The 19911-nt window shown below is 36.9% G+C and overlaps 1 protein-coding gene across 1 annotated transcript in view; it reads left to right on the top strand.

Annotated features, from left to right (window-relative positions):
• Window positions 1-857: 857 nt before the first annotated feature.
• The window catches only part of LOC149812249 (putative LRR receptor-like serine/threonine-protein kinase At1g67720), an 85794-nt gene continuing 66740 nt past the window's right edge, over window positions 858-19911 (top strand). The window contains exons 1-2 of the mRNA XM_089992632.1: window positions 858-985; window positions 4308-4709. Coding sequence (XP_089848758.1) covers window positions 4631-4709 — 79 coding nt within the window. The 5' untranslated portion in view covers window positions 858-985; window positions 4308-4630. The remainder of the gene's footprint in view (window positions 986-4307; window positions 4710-19911) is intronic.

The following is a 19911-nucleotide window of genomic DNA, read 5'->3' as shown; positions in this document are numbered from 1 at the left end:
GGGCCCACTAAAAGATATTTGATAAAAAGATAAGCCTTTCTTTTTAAATACGCGTTTATCATAAGATATATGGTCAATGGGCGTCAACATTTTGTAATTTTTTGATGCCTGTGAATGACAATAGTGCCCTTATCATAGAGATCATCAAGGTTGTACTTGGAAACGAGTTACTGCTAGCAAACTGCTCCCTTCTCCTGTAACTTTCTAGTCTATAAATGACGAGACGAATTGCTTGGCAGCGTGTGTTGATATTTGCATTAATTTCCCAATACCACTAACTGTCACCAATTCCTCCAACAACTTCATATTCAAATTCATCCCAACATTCAGGCAAACACTGATAGAAGTTCATAGCAAATTATTGGACATGATAGTTTTCATTCTCCACTAAGTCAGAAAAACCATTTTGCTGGGATTGAAGGATTGATTTCATGGAATTCTAGAGAGGTACCATATTCCCAGCCATAAGACAAACGGCAAACAGGCGGGAGAAAATGAGAAGTTGGACAACTAGGTCACAAGCCCGTCCCTTTGTATACTATTTTTAATAGAAAATTGCACAAAAAATAACGTCTCTCCTGTTCTTTACCTGTGTTCTTGTGACGTTGTTGGACAAGAGCATCGAAGGAGATGTAGTTTTACAATGAGTGGCATTTATGAAAGAACGAGGGTATAACCGTCTGCGATGACAAACATGTTTGACGATATTTTCCAACACTTGGTTTTACTTTTCCCTCCTTGGAGGTTGAACGGAATGTCTATAATCAAAAGGTGTCGTTAGTGAAGAGGACTCTACTTTCCCTCCCCCTCCCCCCTCTCTCTCTCTCTCTCTCATCGTCTCCTCTTCTTCTTCTATCCCTTTTCACCTTCACCTGGTATTTCTACCCAAAAAACACGAAGGGGTTGGGCTTACTATCGTGCTCTCGCCTCTCTCAACGAGGTCATACACAGTCCGCCTCTCCTCGCCGCCGAGCTCCATCAATTGGTGAGTCTTTCTCTCCCTCTCTCTCTACTTCTTTTCTCTTGTTGGGGCAAAATGGAAACCCCTCTCTCTCTATATATATATATCTGTCTCTGCGCTATCGTCCTCCTCTCCTTCCTCCAACCTCTCTCGTCGTCTTCTGCGCCGGTCCAGTCGTGATGGAGATGCACTTCTGGGTACTGTCACCCTCTCCGTCGTCCATCATCATCCAACACAAGATAAAAACTTCCCGTGACAAAAACTTCAGGAAGTTTTTATCTCCAAAGAATAATTTCTCCCCGGCAATAAAACACACCCTAAAAGCATGAACTTGGTGGTGTTCTTATTGTTTTCTCTTCCTGTTTATTGTGCCATGATCGAATATTTCTTTGTTTCTCGAATGCCAAATAGTGGGATATGATCTAAATTGATGTAGTAAATATGATATCTGCAGTAAACAAGATGAACGATGAATCTTAATTGTTGGAGAGTTTTTTACAGTTGGTAAGGTGAATTCAAATAATGGTCCAGTGTGTTCTGCTCAAAGAAGAAAAGGTCGAGTATGAGTAGTAGAAATCCCAATTGAATGCTTGCTACCATTCCATTAGTGAAGTACTACTTTGCATACTGAAGATGATGGAGTATGAGAAAGTTTAACATAGCAGTAATAGAATAAAACCCACTGAATCTAATGTGCAAAGATCTAGGGAGTGAAACTTGTACCATTCAAAATTAATGTGGGATGCGTGAACCAATAATATTTATTGTAAACTTGTTGTTCAAAGCCATTATACAATGTGAAAGCTTTTCCACAATGAATTCGTTGACTTGGTTATACATGAAACATTATATTCAATTTCTATCGACAGAATTGATGTATTCTTCATAAAAGGATGTCAGGAAATAAGCTAGGGGACATACTTGCTTGAGTTTAGGGGCTAGCAACCAGAAAAGCACATCATAGGTGCAGCACAGATATCTATCTCCGTGCCTGTCTTGGTCAGAGTCTAGTGATTCATGTTTCCCAAGCATATAGGAGAGCTATTATATACAAAAGAGCTTTGGAGATGCAGAACTCAACCCACTTATCATCTACAACATTATTGGAGGAACATGAATGAGTAGCAGATGTCTGGCAGCTATAGAGGATGAAACATAGTGACAGACCACACACAAAAACGGTTGAGCATGAAGCAACTAAGAACGTGCCACTTTCATCACAGAAGGAAATTATTGGAAAATCCTACAAAAATGTAACAAAAGAAAAAAGGAAAGGTACTGAAAAGAAATTAATAGTACTTCATATCTTAGGAGAATACTCAGAACAATCAGCAGAATCTCCGTGATAAATTTGAATTTATTGATATTTTTAAGGTATCAAAATATTTGAATAACTTTTCTGTTTTTAGGAAATGTTTTTGTTATGCAATGTTATTTCTGGATTAATAATATGCATGGTATATCATTGATCTGGTTTGAGTCATGGTCTTCACAATTTTATGCCTTTTCATATCAAGGAGCACTTGGTGCCTTGGGGAAGTTTTGCTGTTGGGGGAACTTCCTTCGGGGTGAAGCTTCCCCCCAAAATGGCGAAAGAGCAGGGGGAGTTTGCTCGTGTTTGATGGGAGAGTGTGGGCCCCACTGAAAAACAGGGTGGGGGGGAGTTCCCCCAGCGGAACTTCCCCCTGTTTTCAAACACGCCCTCATAGTCAAGTAAATTTTAGTTCCAAGTCCTTATATGTATGGAAACTCTATGGCCCCGTTTGGATGATGCCAAGACTGTAGGGCTGTCAACAGGTCTACTTTGTACCAGGTAGCCGAATCCGATTTTTCAGTTGTGGGTAGGGAAAGTGCCGACCCGAATAATATTCGGGACGACTGGAACCCCACCTGAGCAATATGCAGGCCAGTTTTGGTTTATGATTTTTGCTGGGTACCCGATCCGACCCGGCTTTTTTGTCTGGTACCCGAGTATTTTTTATATATTTTTAATAAAAAGTAAAATTTTAAAATATGCAGGTCCGGGCATGGGATTCTATTTTCGTGACCCGATAGAACCCTAACCCGGTTGATACCTATGGGTGGGTCCGGGTCAATCCTGACCCAACCCGTTGATAGCCCTACAAGACCGGGTTAAAAACCTGGTTCTGACATCAAAATCTGGTTTCCAGAGTGAAACCAGGCTTTGAGTGTGTTTGTATGGCACTCAAAACCTGGTTTCACTAAACCAAGTTTTGGGTGAAACCTGGGTGAAACCCAGTTTACGAAAAACCAGGTCAGGAAGGTAGGCTACAAGAGAAAGAAAAACTTGAGGTCACTCAACCGGCTCTAGCCATTCGACTGCGGGGAACTTCTCATTCTCCATTGGAATGTTTGGAGGGGAAAGCATTTGATGCCATCTCCAATAAGTGGATGGCTTCAAGCGGTGTGTGTGTGTGTGTTGTTGCTTCATTAGGTACAGGACATTGACCCTCAACCGAGTGAATTCACAAGACAAACTTTTGGGCCACCAATTTGGGCAGTTTCCATTTTTTGAGCATTGGAATTTCACGAGTTGGTTGGGGGATGAGAGCAATAGGGAAGATGTAGTATTTGGGATTGTGGATGTTCTTTTTTTGTTTCTTGTTTATGTCTGTCTTGTATGGGTTTGGTGTTCTTTTTTATTCTTGTTTCAATGTTGGTTTTTATGGGTGCGGTGACATAAATGTGAAGTTTTGGAGGCTCTGGGCTTTCAACAAATTGGATTTATGGGTGCTTAAATTCTCTGTACTTTCAATATTGGGTAAATCTGCAGAGGATGTTTTCTTCAACAGTAGTGTTTTACCTTGGTTTCACTGGCATTTGTTTTCTACAACTTTCTATAAGTGATGCAGTTTGTGCCTTCCTGATAACTTGTTTCAAGATTGTGTTTTTGTGTTTATTTTCTGCACTCATTTTGCAAAATGATAGCTCTCACTTATACCTAGGCATAGCAAAAGCTGGTCAGATGCTGTCCTGTTTATTGCTGGTATTTGAAGAAGTCTTGTAACTGATGTTGGTTGAATACATTTCCCTGAAAATTATTTGCCACTTGTTCTGCTACAGCTGCTTGTCCTTTTCTTAATCTTTATTTTTTTCTTCTCAGAAGGTGTGTCTATTTGTACTTTGTCAACAATTTCATGGGTTCTTTACTTTGAAAAAGTTTGATGTGATTTTCGCACAACTTTCACATTGCAAAATCTGGTTTTTCTTTCTTTGATTGCAAATTTTCCAGAGCTTTTACTTTGCATGTCAAGTTCTAGTATGATGATGATTGAACTTATCATAGAAAATTAGTTGACATGGTAGTTTTCATTCTCAACTCTAGGTCAGAAATCACTTTGCTGGAATTGAAGGATTTCATGGAATTCTAGAGGGGTACCATATTCCCAGCCATGAGACAAACGGCAAACAGGCACGGGAAAGTGGGAAGTTGGACAAGGACATTGAAGGAGATCAAGTTGTACACTGAGTGGAATTTATGTCATTGAAGAAAGTATGAGGCAATAATCGTCTGCGATGACACTCAACATGTTTAACGAAATATTCCAACATTTCGTTTTGCTTTTCTCCCGCGTTTGAGGTTCTATAATCACAAGGTGTTGTCAGTGAAAGGGACTCTACTTCCCTCCCCCCCTCCCTATTTCTCTCATGGCCCTCTTTCGTCTCCTCTTTCTTCTTCTTCTATCCTTGTTCTTCACTTCCTTTACTACGGATGCTCAGTTGCCTGGTAACGGCCTCTCTTCCCTTTTCTTTTACTTTTTTGCTTTGTATATTGCTTCTGCTATTTTTTTCATACACCATCTTCAATTTTCTCTGTGATATCTTTCTGTTCTTAGTTTCATAATCACATCTATATGATAAAGTTTTTTAATTAGTTTTGGTTGATGTAACTAAAATCATGAACTTTGTTTTGTTCCTATTCTTTTCTCTTCCTCTTTACTGTGCCATGAGCGAAAATTTCTTTGTTTCTCAGATGCCAAATAGTGATATCTGCAGTAAACAAGATGGACAATGCATCTTAATTGTTGGAGAGTTTTTACAGTTGGTAAGGTGAATTCAAATAATGGTCCAGTATGTTCTGCTAAAAAAAACAGTGGAGTATGAGTAGAAGCGATCCCAATTGAATGCTTGCTACTATTTCATTAGTGAAGTACTATTTTGCATACTGAAGATGATAGAATATGAGAAAGATTAACATAACAATAATAGAATAAAACCCACTCAATCCAATGTGCAAAGATCTAGGGAGTGAAACTTGTACCATTCAAAATTAATGTGGGTTGCCTGAACCAATAATATTTATCGTAAACTTGTTGTTCAAAGCCATTATACAATGTGAAAGCTTTTCCACAATGAATTCGTTGACTTGGTTATACATGAAACATTATATTCATTTTCTATCGACAGAATTGATGTCTTCTTCATATAAGGATGTCAGGAAATAAGCTAGGGATGTTAAAGTGACTTTGACGATGAATTGAGGTATGTCAGAGATTGTGATAATCCTTTGATTGTTGTAGGCTTCATGGATGCTGATTGGCCTGGTGATCCTGACATGAGATCTATATCAGGATATTGTGTGTTTCTTGGGAAAAACTTGATATCATGGAGTAGTAAGAAGCAAAGAACTGTTGTCAGGTCCAGTACAAAGGCTGAATATCCTTCCATGGCAATATTGGCAGCAAAGGTTACTTGGATTAGACATCTACTAGTTATCTTGAAACAAAGCATAGGTAAGTCTGTTATATATTGCGATAATTCAAATTGATCAATATTTCATAAGAGAAATCAGGTGTGACGTCAAACTTTGAGGCTCATCTAGTTTGTGCAGGTCAAGCAAGCTCAAACTCACACAAGCCCGAGCCATATGAGCGACCTATGAGCTGTCTCATTAAGTAAAACAATATTTTTTTGTGGAGGATACAATCCTTTGTCCTCATGTCCATGATCAAAGCTCTTCTCCATCTTTAAGTTTTGAAATACACAGTGAGAAGGAAAGTAAGTTACTGAATAGTTGAGATCAGACTTACCGAAAGCACCTAGGTAAAAGGAGAAGCGCGAAACATTGTGCTTCTGAAGTGTGAAGGGAAGTGTCCCCCTTTTTTGGGAAGCGCGCTTCCCCCACGCTTCCCCATTTTTTTTCATTTTTTTCGCTTTCCCCTCACTTTCGGTTCGCTTCCTAGGTCGCTTCCGAGACGGTTCATAATTTTCTTCTAAGTGGTCCCACACTTCCCCGCTTCCTAAATTTTTGAAAGTGCCTCGCTTCCCGTATCGCTTCCTGTATCGCTTCCCACTCCCGCTTCTTCGACTGGTAACTCTGGTTGAGATCTTTCGTGATGGTGCTAATTGATTAAAAATTTACCAGAAACTTAGGCTTATGAAGAACATATTGAACAATTCCTTTCTCAAGTGTCACAAAGACCCATCAGCCAATTTTAAGCTCCTATTTGAATTAGAGGCATCATAACCAGTGAATAGAAACTTCATATTGGACATGTGATCTGCAGCCCTAAGCTCCTCCTCTTTTACATCCTTTGTAGGTCACTTCAAAAATAACGAAGTGTCCATTTGAGAGAGAGAGAGAGAGAGAGAGAGAGAGAGAGAGAGAGAGAGAGAGAGAGAGAGAGAGAGAGCACGATCACTTGAATCTCCAATTCTTGGTGAGAAAGTTACAAGCACACGAATTGTGATCTCTTCAAATGAGATGCTTTAAATCTTCAACTTCAAGAGTCAATAGCCCAATGGATTTGATACCATGTAATGGAATGATCACCCATAAATGAAGGTTCACAAGCACCAAGGTCATGAGCACAATGCACACAAAATCCTTCAAATCAAGCCAATAAGGGCACAAACACAAGATGCTGCTAAGGGCACAAGAGAGTACCTCAAGAGAGCACACATAATACTCATAATTTTTTTTATTTTATTAAGAGCTCTAATGCACAAAGAATGCATGAGAAACAAGGGGACAAAGTCCCTAATACATACTGTAATGAAATGGTAGGCTCCAGGAATGCACTTGAATCTACTCAAAAGGAAGTATCTAAAAGATAATTTAGACAAGACCCATAAAAGGGTATAAATAGAAAAGCATAAAAATAAATAACACTTTATTTATGAGAGCAAAATGCTTAAAAAGCATTTAGAGGAATGAATTACACAAGGGGATGCACCCCTATTTAAACAAGAGTATTAAGGAAAGTTCATAAGGAGCTCTCCCTTTCTAGCTGTTGGAGCTAGTCCAACGACTAGAATTCTAGCCGTTGGACTCGTACCAACAACTAGAAAGTTGGTCAAGTTCTAATTGAAACTTGACCAAACTAGATGTATCTAGTTCTAATAGAACTAGATACCAAAAACAAAAATAAAGATAAAAATAAAATAAAAAAAGTATAAATACAAAAATATATAATAATAATATTATTATATATTTGTTGTTTACATTTTAACACTCTCCCTCAAACTTACGGTACAATGAGGGAAAGTTTGTCTAAGAGGAAGTGAAATCTGGGAGCCGCGAGAGGCTTGATGAAGAAGTTTGTTAATTGGTATTCTTACGTAATATATGGCAGATCAATGGTTTGAAATAAAATGGGGATCTTCGAAACACGAGCTTTGATTAACAAGAGCAAGTGTCAAGAATGACACTAAAGCATAACCCTTAAAAAGGGTATAATTGGAAACAAAATAAAAATAAAAATGTATTCTTTATTGATATGAAAAACCAATTGCTTAAGAAGCATTGAAGTAAAATACAAGAGGGGCTGCACCCCTTTATATACACAGCTGAAAGAGGACTCAATAGAGCTGTTGGGCACAGTCCAACAGCTCTATTTAGAGCTGTTGGAATGTGTCAGTCCAACAGCTCTATTGCTAGTCAAGTCTGGACAGGACTTGACTAGCAACAGTCATTCTAGTTCAAACTGAACTAGATGACATAAAGACAAAAAATAAAAATAAAGGAAAAAAATATAGAAAAGAAAGAAATTAAAAATGTATTTATATATATATATAATAATATAATATTATTATATATACATATATGTACAGTTTTACATTTTAACACTCCCCCTCAAACTTACGGTACAATGAGCGAAAGTTTGTCTAAGAGAAAGTGAAATCGGGGAGCAGCGAGAGACTTTGTAAAGAAGTCTGCTAACTGATATTCTGAAGTGACATATGGCAGATCAATTATCCCGTGTAGATATTCCTCTCTGACGTAGTGACAATCCATTTCGATGTGTTTGGTGCGTTCGTGGAATGTTCTGTTACTGGCAATGTAGATCGCACTTTTGTTGTCACAACACATTTGTGAAGCCTTTGTTGCTTCAACTCCCATGTCAGCAAGCAGTCGTCGGAGCCAAACTACTTCCATGGTCGTGGTTGCCATGGCTCTGTATTCAACTTCGGTGGATGAAAGAGATACCTTCTGCTGCTTTTTACACCTCCACGAGATTAATGATTCCCCTAAAAAGACACAAAAGCCAGTGGTTGAGTGTCTGTTATTGGGATCACCTCCCCAATCAGCATCAGTATATGCAATTAAATCAAGAGAAGAGGAGGAAGATAAGAAAAGTCCTCGTGAAAGAGAAGTATCTTGATGTATCTGATAATACGCATGACTGCTCCCATATGAACAGAAGTAGGAGCATGTTGAAATTGACTTGCTGTATGAACAACATGTGCTATATTTGGTCTGGTAATGGATAGATAGGAAAGTGCCCCGACAAGCTGTCTGTAAGGAGTAGGGTCTGCAAGAAGTTCTCCATCATCAATCTTCATTTTAACATTAACAACTTCTGGAGTGTCAACTTTCTTATCATCAGTAATACCAGACCTGAAAACAATATCAAAAGCAAATTTAGTCTGAGATAATAAATATCCTCTAGGAGAATAAGCAACTTCAATGCCTAAAAAATATCTCAACAAGCCCAAATCAGTCATTTCAAAATGAGATTTAAGAAGTGTTTTGATTGTTTCAACTCCCTGTTTATCGCTTCCGGTGATGATCATATCATTCACATAGAGAAGAAGCACAATGATCCCTGCATCAGAATTCTTAATAAACAAAGCAGTGTCAGTTAAACAGAATTGAAAACCAATATCAATCATAACACGACTAAACCTATCATACCAAGCTTTTGGTGCTTGTTTAAGTCCATAAAGAGTTTTTTCTAAGCGAAGGACTTTACCCTTAGGAATACTTAGACCAGGAGGGGGTTCCATATATACTTCTTCAACTAGCTTTCCATTTAAAAAAGCATTTTTGACATCCATTTGAAAAATAGACCATTTTTTGATAGAAGCTAAGGCAATTAAGGTTCGGACAGTAGTCATACGAGCCACCGGAGCAAAGGTTTCTTCATAATCAATCCCATATTCTTGGGCATAACCTTTGGCTACTAAACGGGCTTTATATCTTTCAAGAGTACCATCACTCTTGGTTTTAATTTTATAAACCCATCGACATCCTATAGTTTTCTTCCCTGGAGGAAGATCTTGAATATTCCATGTAGAAGCCTTTTCAAGTGCATCTAATTAAGCTTTCATGGCTTCTATCCATTTGATATCATTTTTTGCTTGAAAATATGTGGATGGTTCTTCATATGAGTGAATTAATGCAATAACTGCCCTATATGTGGGTGAGAAAGACTCGTATGATACAAACTTTTCTGGAGGCCTCGAGATTCGAGATGATTGTCTAGTTGGAATGTTAGAATATTTCTCAAGTGCACATGGAGTATTAGACTCTTGTCGCCTGGAATATTGAATACTAGTATCTCTATGAACTTCTTCATTTTCAACATTACAACAACAACAACAACAACAACTACGCCTTCATCCCAAAACAATTGGGGTCAGCGATATGAACCAAAAAAGAAATTCATTTTGGGTCTTCCACATGAATCCTTTTCCTCCAATCATTTCTATCCAACGCCATGTCCTCGGTGAGGTTCAAAGCATTCATATCCTTTCCTATCATCTCCATCCAAGTCTTCTTAGGCCTACCCCGACCTCTTTTAACTAATATATTTTCCCATTTCTCCAACCTTCTAACTGGAGCATCATTAGGCCTTCGCCGAATATGTCCAAACCACCGTAAACGATTCTCTCGCATCTTATTTTCAATGGGTGCAACACCTACCTTCTTACGTATCTCTTCGTTCCGAATCTTATCTTTTATTGTATTTCCACACATCCATCTAAGCATCCGCATCTCAGCTACACTCATTTTTTGAATATGATGTCTCTTGGCAGCCCAACATTCCGTACCATATAGTAAAGCGGGTCTAATAGTCGTCCTATAAAACTTTCCCTTCAACCGCAATGGCATTCTACGATCGCACAACACTCCAGTAGCACTTTTCCATTTCATCCACCCAACCTTTATCCTATGATTTACATCTCCATCAATTTCTCCATACTTTTGAATGATGGATCCCAAATATTTGAAATAATCATTTTCAACATTAAGATCAATAATTCTTGGATCATCATCAAAGTTACAATCAAGGTCATATTCATCAGATGTTGATGTTAGATCTAGCAAAAAGGAGTACTCAGTGACGTCTTTTAATTTTCTAAAATCAAAGAAGCTCTCCTTTTCAAGAAAGGAAACATTTCTAGACACATATAGTTTATTATTTTTGAAGTCAAAACATCTATAACTTTTCTGGTTTTCAGCATATCCTAAAAAGGCACAGGGAATCGCACGAGGGGAAAGTTTATCATTTTTGTCAGTAAATATGAAACATTTGCACCCAAATATTCTTAATCTAGAGTAGTCTGGAGAAATGTTCATAAGTTTTTCAATGGGAGTGATATTTTGTAACGAAGAAGATGGCATCCTATTAATGAGATAGGTGGCAGTTAAGGCAGCTTCTGCCCAAAAGTCTTTAGGGACTTGATTTGCTATTAATAAAGTTCTAGTTGTTTCTATAATATGGCGATGTTTTCGTTCTGCCAGTCCATTTTGTTGAGGTGTATAAGGACAAGATCTTTGATGTGTGATGCCATGCAATTTAAGATAATTTTGAAAATCTGTGGATAAAAACTCTCCCCCTGAATCTGTGCGAAAAATAGTAATATCATTTTGAAATTTGTTTTTAACCATATTATGAAAAGTTTGAAAGTATGAAAATACTTCAGACTTATGTTTGAGAAAGTACATCCACGTATGTCGGGAGAAATCATCGACAAAAATAACATAGTAAACAAATCCTCCTTTAGAAATTACTGGTGCAGGACCCCAAACATCCGAGTGTATTAATTCAAGTGGTCTTGAAGAGAAAAAGGTTCTGTTCTGAAATGATAATCTTTTCATTTTGCCGAGAATACAATCTTTACAATCAAATGATTCAGAGTTACAAAATTTCCCTAGATTTAGAAAATGTTGGATTTTGGCTATATGTGGGTGACCAAGTCTCTTATGCCACAGTTCCAACTCTATTTTTTGAATATTATAACAAAAAACTTTCTTCGGCATTTCCAAAAAATCCATGTAATAGAGTCCTCCTTCTCTATGGCCTTCCCCAATCAGCTTGCCTGACTGGCGATCCTGTACCCAACAACCATGAGAAGAAAAAGAAATATTACACCCATAATCAGAAATTTGAGATACAGATAAAAGATTTAAATTTAATTTGGGAACATGTCTAATTTCTGGAATAAATTTTTTTTTTGTTTTATAAATTTTTTCAAAATTTCCTATTCCTTCTATTTCAAGAGAAGTCCCATCAGAAGTAAAGACCTTTGACACACTTGTTTTATTTTTAACACATTTGGATAGACTTTGATTATTTGGGGTCATATGAAAAGATGCACCAGAGTCAAGAAGCCAAGAAATTTTACCTAAATCAGAAAAAGATGAGGCTGCTGCGCCGGTTGAAGCTTCAGATGAGGAAGAGACACCTTTGATGAGAGGCTGAAGGATCTCCATTAGTTGGGTCAGGGAAACTGGTGCATCCTGATCTTTAGGCTCCGATCCAGCAATTGCAGCTCTTTTTTCTCTCAGCTCCTTAAGTTTGGGACATTGTGGCCTGTAGTGTCCCGGTTCATGACAGTGATGACAAATAACTTTCTTCTTATCATAGTCACCATTTTGTCGGTTAAAGTGAGGAGGCCTATATGATCGAACATGATTCCCTGGTCTAGACACGGCTAAAACAGAATCATCTTCAATTTTTAAAGAACCTTTCCGGAGACGATTTTCTTCCATTGTTAACTCTTCAATAGTTTCAACAATAGAAGGAATTTTTCCCCGGTGAAGTAGGGCCGATTTAGTGGTTTCAAATTCCGGCCTTAATCCAGTGATAAACTGGTAAAAATGTTCAGCATCGAGTTGTTTCTGACGAAGCTCGATGTCTTCGGCACAATGCCACTTTGGTTCTAAAAGGGAAAGTTCTTCCCAAAGTTCGGACAACCCATTGTAATATTCACGAATAGTTTTGTCTCCTTGTGTCATCATTCAAACTTTTTCTTAGAGGTTGCACACGTGTGCAATATCTTTAAGGGAATACATATTCTTAAGGTATTCCCATGCCTTATTGGCATGATCAAATTTGGCAAGACTTGAGCATTTTTTAATGTCAACGCTATTGATAAGCCATGACATTATCTTCGCATGAGATATTCTCCATTCTTTCCATTTCTTCTCGTATGAGGAAATAGCCTTGATTTTCTCTTCTTCCGATAGAGGGACCTCTTTATCTCCCTCCTTTTTAGTAAGAGATAGCTTAGGTTCCGAATCGGAACCATCCACAATCCCCCATAAGCCTTTTCCCCATATATGGTGCTTCATGATTGAAGCCCATGTTACATAGTTCGTATCGCTTAGTTTCATAGGCATGATGGTGACTTTATCATTGTCATCCATCGATTACAAGGAGAGAAAGAATAGGGATAGAAGAGAAACAAGAAGGAAAATGAGAAAGAAAGAAAAAAAAACAATACAACAAGATGTGAAATCTTCTCCAATGAAGTGATAAAACACTTCTCTTCAAGTGGCGAACACTTTTGCAAACGGGCACGGAAACCGAGGCAGCTTTTCCTCAAGATTTAGTACTTCCGCGGCTTTGATACCATGAAATGAAATGGGGATCTTCGAAACACGAGCTTTGATTAACAAGAGCAAGTGTCAAGAATGACACTAAAGCATAACCCTTAAAAAGGGTATAACTGGAAACAAAATAAAAATAAAAATGTATTCTTTATTGATATGAAAAACCAATTGCTTAAGAAGCATTGGAGTAAAATACAAGAGGGGCTGCACCCCTTTATATACACAGCTGAAAGAGGACTCAATAGAGCTGTTGGGCACAGTCCAACAGCTCTATTTAGAGCTGTTGGAATGTGTCAGTCCAACAACTCTATTGCTACTCAAGTCTGGACAGGACTTGACTAGCAACAGTCATTCTAGTTCAAACTGAACTAGATGACATAAAGACAAAAAATAAAAATAAAGGAAAAAAATACAGAAAAGAAAGAAATTAAAAATGTATTTATATATATATATATATAATAATATAATATTATTATATATACATATATGTACAGTTTTACATTTTAACATGGTTCCATGCAAGTACTCTTCTCTGACATAGTGACAATCCATCTTAATGTGTTTGGTGCACTCATGGAAAGTCTGGTTGCTTGCGATGTAGATTGCACTCTTATTGTCACAACACATTTGTGAGGCCTGTGTTGCTTCAGCTCCCATATCAGCGAGCAGTCGCCTGAACCAAACAACTTCTATTGTGGTGGTTGTCATGACTCTATATTCAGCTTCAGTGGAGGAAAGAGAAACCTTCTATTGCTTTATACGCCTCTATGATATTAGAGATTCACCTAAAAATACACATAAACTAGTGGTTGAGTGCCTATTATTAGGATCACCTCCCCAATCAACATCAGTATAAGCAATTAAATCTAATGGTGATGATGCATACAAGAAGAGTCTTTGTGAGAGAGAACTCTTTAAATATCTAATAATACGTAAAACCACTCTCATATGAATAAAAGTGGGAGCATGTTGAAACTGACTAGCTGTGTGTACCATGGTTTTAAAACTCGCCGAGTCAATTCGGTGACTCGACTGACTCGGCTCGGCTCGGCCCTCCAACGAGTCAACTCGGCAAGCTAAACTCGGTCTGCGAAAACTCGGCCTGACTCGGGTTGACTCGGGCGAGTTTTGGACACTTTTTTCTTTTTTTCATTTTTCAAAGGCTATGGGCATTTTTTTCATATGTAAGTGTTCATTTTTCAAAGAACAAATAGCATAATAACAATAGGCTTACCAACCTAATATAAAATTACAAAATTAGTAAAAGTTAATCAAATTCCACATGTCCATCATTCATTCCTTTTGGTAGCTCCAGGTAAGGAATCAAATCCAGTACCCCTCAATGAACATAGAGTGAATCCACTAATCCAGCTAACATAATTGATCCCTCATGCAACCATCTTTGAGACCTACACAATAGTTGGCAGCCAGCCTGTTCAAAACCAACAGCATAAAATGCCCACAATTATCATTATAATAAATATACATCACAACATTCTCATTATCCAAAGCTTATATGCATTTATGTGCAGATATATAAGGCATGGTCCAATCAACTCTACATCATAAACACACTTACAAATATCAAGATAAAGTTCAATGTTCCCAAAATTTTGCAAGGATTTTCTGAGGCCCTGCAACACAACAGCTATGTCCATATATTCAAGATGGCTATTAAAGTTCTTGAAGCTAGTAATTAAGTCATTCTTTATACATTGTCTTGAAAGACTGGCTCCTGCTTGTGTAGTTTCTTTAGTAAATGTGAGATTTGAATTAAGAGCAGTTTTACTTGATGTTATTTTACTTATTAATCAATTAAACTAGTAATTAAGTCATTTTACAAACCTTTATATGTTTAAATGACAATTTATATATTGTCTTTGTTTTAAAATCAAAAGTTAACGAAACCCAGTCCGAGTCACGAGTCAATAAAGAACAAGTCGAGTTCCGAGTCACGGGTTTTAAAACCTTATGTCTGGCCGAGTGATGGAGAGATAGAAAAGTGCTCAAACAAGTTGTCTGAACGGAGTGGAGATCATCAATACACTCTTCATCATCAATTTTCATTTTAACATTAACCACTTCTGGAGTGTCCACCTTCTTATCATCTGTAATGCCAGACTTGGAAACAATATCAAAAGCAAATTTAGATTGAGATATCAAATACCCACGAGGAGAATAAGCAACTTCTATTCCTAAAAAGTATCTCAATAATCCTAAATCAGACATTTCAAAATGAGTTTTAAGAAGAGTTTTGATATTGGTAACTTCCTGTTTGTCGCCTCCAGTGATGATCATATCATCCACATAAAGAAGAAGGATGATGATACCTGCATCAGATTGCTTAATAAACAAGGCAGTGTCAGTCAAACAAGAATGAAATCTAATATCAGTTATAACCTGACTAAATCTATCATACCAGGCTTTTGGTGCCTGTTTGAGGCTATAAAGGGCCTTCTCAAGATGAAGTGTTTTGCCCTTAGAAATACTAATACTAGGCGAAGCTTGCATGTAGACTTTTTTAACAAGACTCCCATTTAAGAAAACATTTTTGACATCCATTTGAAATATAAGTCATTTTTTGATAGAAGCCAAAGCAATTAATGTTCTAACAGTGGTCATACGGGCCATAGGGGCAAAGGTTTCTTTGTAGCCAATGCCATACTCTTGAGCATAACCTTTGACTACGAGTCGTGCCTTATATCTTTCTAGGGTCTCATCACTTTTGGTTTTGACTTTATAGACCCATCTACAGCCTATAGGTTTCTTTCCGAGAAGAAGGTCTTGAATGGACCAAGTGTTGGCCTTCTCTAATGCATCCAATTCTGTTTTTATAGCTTCAACCTATTCTTCATGTTTTTTGGCTTCAGAATAGGAGGAAGGTTCAACATAGGATTGGATTAACGCAAGGGCTGCCCTATACGAGGGTAAAAAAGAGTTGTAAGAGAATTTTTTTGGGAGATCGAGAAATTCTAAAAGTCCTACGAGGGAGAACTTCAAAAAACCTTTCTAATGCACATGGTAGGTGTTGATCTCCAACTCTTCGTCTTGAATATTGCAGATCAACATCCCTATTGGTTTGGTCTTCGCTATCATTTTAAAAAATAATAGGACTTTGATCATTGTCAAAGTTATATTCAAAATCCTCTTCATTGAATTTTGAAATTAAATCGATTAAAAAAGAATATTCAGTAATATCTTTGGATTTTCACTTTCAAAAGAGCTTTCTTTTTCTAGAAAAGACACATTTCTTGATACATATAATTTGCCATTTTGAAGATCATAGCACCTGTAGCCTTTTTGATTTTGAGCATATTCTAAAAAGGCATACGAGATTGCACGAGGGGAGAATTTATCGTTTTTGTTTGTAAATACAAAACATTTGCAACCAAAAACTCTTAATCTAGAGTAGTCTAGAGCTATATCATAAATTTTTCAATTGAAGATATCATTTTTAATGCAGAAGATGGCATTCTATTGATGAGATAGGTGACAGTTAGAGCGACTTCAACCGAAAAACCTTTTGGAACTTGACTTGCAATTAGCAAAGCCCGAGTGGTTTCCATAATATAGCGATGCTTGCGTTCCACAAGACCATTTTGTTGAGGGGTATGTGGGCATGATCGTTGATGAGTAATGCCATATAGATTAAGATAGTTTTTAAATTCTCTATACATAAATTCTTCCCCTGAATCAGTGCGAAAAATGAAAATATTACTTTGAAATTTGTTTGTGACCATTTTATGAAATATTTGAAAGTGAGCAAAAACTTCAGATTTATGTTTAAGAAAATAAATTCAAGTGTCTAGAAAAGTCATCAACAAAGATAACATAATATGCATAACTACCTTTAGAAATAATTGGTGCGGGTCTCCAAACGTCTGAATGTATTAACTCAAGAGGTTTTGTAGAGACAAAGGTTCTACTAAAAAAAGATAATCTTTTCATTTTATCAAGAATACAGTCCTTATAAGCAACATTTTCAGATTTACAAAATTTTTTCAAACTTGGGAAGTATTGGATTTTTGACATATGAAGATAGCCAAGTCCTTTGTGCCATAATTCTGTTTCTAATTTTTGAATATTTAAACAAAATACATTCTTTGGTAGTTCCAAAAAGTCCATGTAATATAGCCCTCATTCTCTATGGCCTTCCCCAATTAGCTTCCCTGACTGGCAATCCTGTATCCAACAACCATCAGAAGAGAATGATATATTACATCCATAATCAGAAATTTGTGAAACAAATAAAATGTTCAAATTTAATTTTGGGATATATCTAACTTCTGAAATACAAAAAGTTTTGGATTTTTGAAAACTTTCAAAACATCCTATTCCTTTTATTTTAAGAAATGTTACATTTGCTGTAAATACTTTTGATATACTTGAGTTATTTTTAAGATATTTGGATAAACATTTAGCATTTGTGGTCATATGAAATGAAGCACTAGAATCTAAGAGTCAAGGGAAGTTACCAGGACCGGATACAGATGCAACTGCCGCTCCAGTTGAGGCTTCAGTCAAAGAGGATATCCCTTTGAAAAGAGGTTGAAGAATCTCCATCAGTTGAGCCATGAAAACAGGTGCATCTTGATCTTTTTGCTCGGTTTCAACATATGCAACTCTCTTTTCGTCTCTCCTTTTTAGCTTCGGACATTGAGGCCTATAGTGCCCCGATTCATGACAGTGGTGACAAATAACTTTTCTTTTATCAAACTCACCACTCTGTCTCCCAAAATGAGGTGGCCTATAAGTGCGAGTATGATTCCCTGGTCTAGACACAGCTAGAACTGAATCATCATCAACTTTTAGAGTACTCTTTCTAAGACGATTTTCCTCCATAGTTAGTTCTTTAATAGTATCCACAATAGTAGGGATTTTACTACGATGAAATAGAGCCGATTTGGTGGATTCAAATATCCATTCATACATTGGTAAAAGTGTTCCATATCGAGTTGTTTTTTACGAAGCTCAATATATTCGTCGCAAAGCCATTTTGGCTCTAGAATAACCAACTCTTCCCAAAGTTCGGACAACTCATTATAATATTCACGAATAGTTTTTTCATTTTGAGTTAATGTCTGAACTTTTTCTTAAAGATTGCACACATGGGCAATATCTTTAAGGGAATACATATTTTTGAGGTATTCCCAAGCCTTATCGGCATGTTCAAATTTAGCGAGGCTAGAACATGTTTTAATGTCTATGCTATTAATAAGCCATGACATTATCTTTGCATGCCCCATCCTCCACTCTTTCCATTTCTTTTCATAAGAGGCTAGAGCCTTAGTCTTCTTCTCTTCCGTTAGAGGGACTTCCTTATCACCCTCTTTTTTTGTGAGAGATAATTTAGGTTCCGAATCGGAATCATCCACTATTCTCCATAAGCCTTTTTTCCATATGCGTTGCTTCATAATTGAAGCCCACATCACATAATTAGTATCATTCAACTTCATGGGTATGATGGTGACCTTATCATGGTCATCCATCATTTACAAGGGTGTGAAGAAGATAGTAAGGAAAAAAAAAAAGAAAATAGAGAAAAGGGAGAAGGGAATACAATACAATGTTGTTGCTCAAGTCCTTTTCTCCAAATGGTTCTTCTTGTAGTCGATAGAGGAGTGATAAAACACTCTTTTGGTAGGTGATGAAACACTCCTTTGTAAGTGGCGAAACACTTTTTGTAAGAACAAGGTGATAACACACCTTTGCACAGAGACACAAAAATTGAGGTAGAAGTTTTTCAAGATCTAAGAGTTCCGTAGCTTTGATACCATGTAATGAAATGGTAGGCTCCACGAATGCACTTGAATCTACTCAAAAGGAAGTATCTAAAAGATACTTTAGACAAGACCCATAAAAGGGTATAAATGGAAAAGCATAAAAATAAATAACACTTTATTTATGAGGGCAAAATGCTTAAAAAGCATTTAGAGAAATGAATTACACAAGGGGATGCACCCCTATTTATACAAGAGTATTAAGGAGAGCTCATAACGAGTTCTCCCTTTCTAGCTGTTGGAACTAGTCCAACGGCTAGAATTCTAGCGGTTGGACTAGTTCCAACAGCTAGAAGGACTAGATGTATCTAGTTCTAATAGAACTAGATACCAAAAACAAAAAGAAAAATTACAAAAAAATAAAAGTCTAAATACAAAATTATAATAATATTATTATATATGTGCTGTTTACATTTTAACATATACACCAAAGCAGGGCTCCTACTAGCCATTAGACTAGTCTAACGGCTAGAAATCTATCCTTTAGGCTAGTCCTAATGGCTAGTTACTTAGGACTAGCTCTAAAGAAAAAAAATAAATACAAAAAAAAAGATAAAAATAAAAATAAAAATATTATGTACATGCCTATATATATGTACATATATACATTTTTATAGATCTCTACATCCTGATACCCTGCTATGATTGGCAGCAACACTAGGTGATGTGGAAAACCAAGGTGAAGAAGAAGGGAAAGGAGGGATGAGTGAAGAGAAAGGGGTTAGGTAGCTTTTATTAGGTTAATGTATACAGAGTACAATAAACAGAATTCCCTTAAAGGACTACAATTTTATGTACGTAAACAAAGTTAAAAGACAAATAGCTAGTGGACAAGAGGTGCTTTCTTTCAATAAAGGTATGTAAAGTGTGCCTGAGATCAACTTATCATCAGCAATTGATCTCAAAGAATCATTTCAAAATTAACTGTATAGTGGGTTTCACAACTTTGCTACTGTGTTCTTATTGGATCCCACGAATCTCCCCTTCTATTTTAACTGGAATATGGAAACAGAAGAATATGGATACAATATAACACATTCAAGGATGTACTAGATGTGTTGCACACCAAATTATCTTTTTCAGTG

Source organism: Nuphar pumila, chromosome 17, assembly GCF_984573655.1.
Source record: "Nuphar pumila chromosome 17, dmNupPumi1.hap1.1, whole genome shotgun sequence".
NCBI classification, from domain to species: domain Eukaryota; kingdom Viridiplantae; phylum Streptophyta; class Magnoliopsida; order Nymphaeales; family Nymphaeaceae; genus Nuphar; species Nuphar pumila.
This window is presented reverse-complemented; position numbering and strand designations above follow the sequence as displayed.